Genomic DNA, 4424 nt, shown 5'->3' on the forward strand with positions numbered 1-4424 from the left:
CTGAGCCACCCGAACTGGAAAGCGTTGTTGTTATTTGTTGTTGTCCATTTTTCCTCCTGCCCCTTAAGTCTAATCTCTCATTTTTAAGTGCTCAGCTTTTTTTAGTGTTCACCTCAGATAAAATAATTACAGAGGGTGATTTTAATATACATGTAGCCTCATTGCATTTGACATCATTTTAAATGTCTTCATTTTGCAGTAAGAAATGTAGACAAGAAAAGAAAAGAAGAAAAGGCCTTTGTCACTCATCTTGGAAAATCATGATATTTCTATACACCAATATGGAACTAAAGATCTTTTCTTTTGTGAACAAGTGGGGGCAATAGTGCCATGCGGATGGCAAGAGTTGAAAAGAGGAGGCAAAAAAGAAGATGCCACTTTCTAAAATAGGAAACGCAGTTCCTAACAACTTATTGGTTATTGTTACCATGATGATTTACCTTAACAAATCATGTAGGGGCTTACTAAAGCAGTGTCATCTGTGTGCGTGATAAAATGTCTGCTGGGAAAAAGTTGTTTTTACAGCAGTATACAGAATAAACAATCATAGAGATAAAGCAAAACCCAGAGGGAAGTCTGTGAAAGTGGTCTATTTGTCTGAAAATAGACTCCAACTCTGGTCTCATGTGTTATCCTGCTAAGAAACCCAACAATTCATAAAGTCAAACAAGAAACATGAAAAAAATTGTTTCCAGTTTATCTGCTAACATTTTCTTTTAAAATTGTATAAAAAGAAACACACTCTTCATTGGTCCTCTAGTTTTATTGCTTATAGTTCGTTATATATTTTTGAAGGAAAATCATCTACGAGACAAAGAGAAAATACTCTTTCATCAGCCATTTTTTCATGTTTCACAGTGGTTCACTGATGGTTTATCATCACATGTCCACCAGGTTACATTTATTTACAACATAAACCAGTATTTTTGTAAATTTGATCATATGGCTTATAAAAATGTTAAAAAAGAATTTCTATTCACACGCAACCCTGTTGTGCATCATACGAATAATAATAGTTAACTTAAGCATAAAACATGCTCTTTCTTATTGTCCACCCAGTTACTGTTTTCCACAGTAACAGGGTGGACTAGGTGGGTTGGTATGCATATTTTTGTGACTCTTTTTAATGTAATCAAAGCGTGAAAGCATGTGGGAGTCTAATTTATTTTTTAGAATAGATGGACATTTTTTCCAGTGGATTCATACAAGATAAAATCTTTCATAGTTTAGTATCTCGTCTCCAATGTCAGGCAGGGAGGCTGCCCATGTAAAAGACAACTATGAAAACCACCAGATACCTGACATTTTAAAGCTGTGGAGATTATTAAAATAAGCAAGTGTTTTGCAACAAACTGTTAATATTGATATTGATATTTTACTTTGAAATATAAAGGTGGTAATAGTGAAAAGGATAATACGTCATCCAGAGGGCATGAATAGACTGGTCTTTCAGAAACTGGTGCTTGAACTGATGGACAACTATCTCTGGGATTACAGAGAATCATCTAAAAAGAGAAAATATCTAGTGAGCTGCAGCTCTCAGGGTGAAAATCACTTGTTGATGTCAAAAGTCAGAGGAAAATGGCCAGACTGCTTCATACTGAAAGGTTAAACACTTGTTCCAACCAAAGTATGCAAAAGAACATCACTGATTGCACAGTATATTGAACATGTTAATGCAGATGGGCTACAGCAGCAGAATACCACAACAGCCATCCCTGTCGCCTAAATCAGGAAACTGAATATACAGTTCACATGAGCTCATCAAAAACTGGACAACAGACAACTGGAAAAATGTTGCCTGGTCATTTGGATGGCAGGGCCAGTATTTGGGTTAAACACAATAAAAATAAGAAATGATCCTGCCTTGTATCAAAGTTTCAGGCTGCCGCAGCTCTGGGGGTTGTTTTCTTGGCACATTTTAGACTCCTTAGTACCAGTTTAGCATTGTTTAAATGCACGACCTATCCGAGTATTGTTGCTAACCATGTCCTTATCTTTATGACAATATTGTGCCCATTTTCAGCAGGCTGCTTCCAGCAGGATAACGTGCCATGTCACAAAACTGAAATAATTTCAAAGAAGTTTTTGAACATCCAACTGAACCTTATAGTCAACAAAATAAATAGTTAGTACCACCTCATACTGTATATGCAGAACTTTGTAATATCGTATTAGTCACATATTCAAATAGTGGGTGCATCAAACTAGCCGTTAACAAGTGTCATTCATTCAAAACCGTCAGAAAAAAGCCTCCCTGCAAATAAACTTAGAACACAATGTGAACAATAATATTTGGATAACAGACCTGTATGTAAAACAAAATCTAGGACTTACGTAATAGAATCATCCTTCAGTTGAATCCTGTGTCATAACATGACGTCTGAATGCAGATTCTATTGTGTGGAATATCAAAGTTTGTGGTCTATGTGACAGATATTAATCATTGAAAATCAGGTTTTCTAGCATCTGTTAACACTGAAAGGTACAGTTCTTGCCCAAGGCCCAATTCAAGAAAGTCACACTGCGTTCTCCCCGCCTTCTGAAATGGTTAAGAAGGGTTGGGCAAAATGCTTATATAGCTTTAGTGGGCGATAGTGGAGTCATCCAACGTTGCTGTGAGAAAGAGAGACTAAGAGATGGAAGGTGAGATTTCATCTTCAGAAATGCAAACTCTTTCACTCTTTTCTGTTCCTTACTATTCATTACTATTCATTTGTTATACAGAGCAAATTCACTCTTGATGAAGACTTTGATTATGATTTGATTATTACCATGATTACTGCTGTGCGTGATTGCCTTTTACTGTTACAGACAATGTATGATGTTGACAGTCTTTAATGTTTCTTTTTCTCAACTTGCAGACTTGAGGATAAAATATGTTGACCTGGAACAATCAGAAAACCTTGAGAGTCATAGGACGAATGGCTTCAGGAACACCAAATCTCTGGTGGTGCGGAGAGGAGCCCCATTTAAAGTCAGCGTTCAGCTGGAAGGGCGACCCTTCAACCCTAAGATCAATACTCTGAGGGTTAAAATCATGCTAGGTACTTTCCTGAGTATATTGCATGGATGCTTTTGTATACAAGTGGTCTAGCCCACAATTTAAGGCTTTTGCTTGTGTTTCTCACTTCATTCCTCAATTTTCCCATCAGGTAACCTGTACGCAGTAATGCCTGTAACCTTCTCCAAGAGCTCTTCCAAGTCCAGCTGGAATGCCTATATTGACCCTGAGGAGTTGAACCCTCTGAAACCTTCTGTCTACATCTGCTCTCCTGCCTCTGCCTCAGTCGGCTCCTACAGATTTCAGCTGTGTGTGCTTACTCAGGATGGCAAGAAAAGCTCTGCATATGGCAATTTCATCCTGCTCTGCAACCCCTGGTGTTCTGGTAAGTGAAGCAAAGTATCAGTGCTGGAGAATCAGATTTATTTTGGTAGCTTGTTGCAGCAACCATATATGTATCAGAATACATATATGGTTTGTGTGGCCTAACACACAAACCATATTGAAAATTACATTATTGTAGAATACATAATAAATTATTAATTACTTATTTTTAAGTATCTGCTACAGTACTATATAGGTCTGTGGACTGAATGATCTTTAAATCTCTTTGAAAATGTTGAATTGAGCATGACTTGAAAATGTTAGTACACTGTGTGGTTCTAAATGCAGGATGTATTTCTTGCAGAGGATACAGTATACATCCCATTTGAGGATCAGAGAGAAGAATATATCCAGAGTGACTTTGGGTTGCTGTTTATGGGATCAGGGACAAACATTGTTGAAAGACCGTGGTCTTTTGATCAGGTAAGAAAGTCGCAAACTGAACACTAAGCAACTCAAAAAAAAAGTATTACCAGAAGATGTGCCTTTTAAATGAGGTTTTTAAATGAGGTATTATGTATGAGTGTATTATGTTTTATCAAAGTGCATAAAGATCGTATTCTCTGTAACACTGTTTTGAAAGATTCCCAGTGTTCACTTTCAGTTCACTTTAATAATTCTTCAAAACAATAGTTGAAAATGAATAAATGTGCAACTTTTGGAGGATCAATGAGATAAAACATCTTAAAGTATGTGTGCACATAGTAAAATCTTGACCTTAAATCTGACTTCAAACCACCTGCTTAACAGGACTTACTCAAATTTTCTCTTTTCCTTTTTCTGCCTGTAAAGTATGAGTCTGGTGTTCTGGAGGCATGCTTGAATTTGCTCCAAGTCAGCCCTCAGCACAAAAAGAACAGAAAGATGGACTACCTGAACCGAAACAACCCCGTGTACCTCAGCCGGGTTGTGTCTGCCATGGTGAGTGTCAACAGATTCTGTCTAGCAACACAAATTCAACATTAACTAGCTTTACAAATTGTATGAATCACATTAGTTTTTGGATCTTGTTTACAATCTATTACATGAGCATCAT

General features: G+C 37.0%; 1 protein-coding gene across 1 annotated transcript in view; it reads left to right on the forward strand.

The window, feature by feature from the left end:
• Positions 1–2560: 2560 nt before the first annotated feature.
• tgm5l (transglutaminase 5, like) overlaps positions 2561–4424 on the forward strand; it is a gene marked incomplete in the record, with an annotated part of 5341 nt that continues 3477 nt past the window's right edge. The window contains 5 exon segments of the mRNA XM_014330358.2: positions 2561–2646; positions 2865–3047; positions 3156–3389; positions 3693–3811; positions 4181–4309. Coding sequence (XP_014185844.1) covers positions 2640–2646; positions 2865–3047; positions 3156–3389; positions 3693–3811; positions 4181–4309 — 672 coding nt within the window.

Source organism: Haplochromis burtoni, unplaced genomic scaffold (genome assembly GCF_018398535.1).
Source record: "Haplochromis burtoni strain Fernald_Lab_line unplaced genomic scaffold, NCSU_Asbu1 Contig_779, whole genome shotgun sequence".
In the NCBI taxonomy this organism is placed as follows: Eukaryota; Metazoa; Chordata; class Actinopteri; order Cichliformes; family Cichlidae; genus Haplochromis; species Haplochromis burtoni.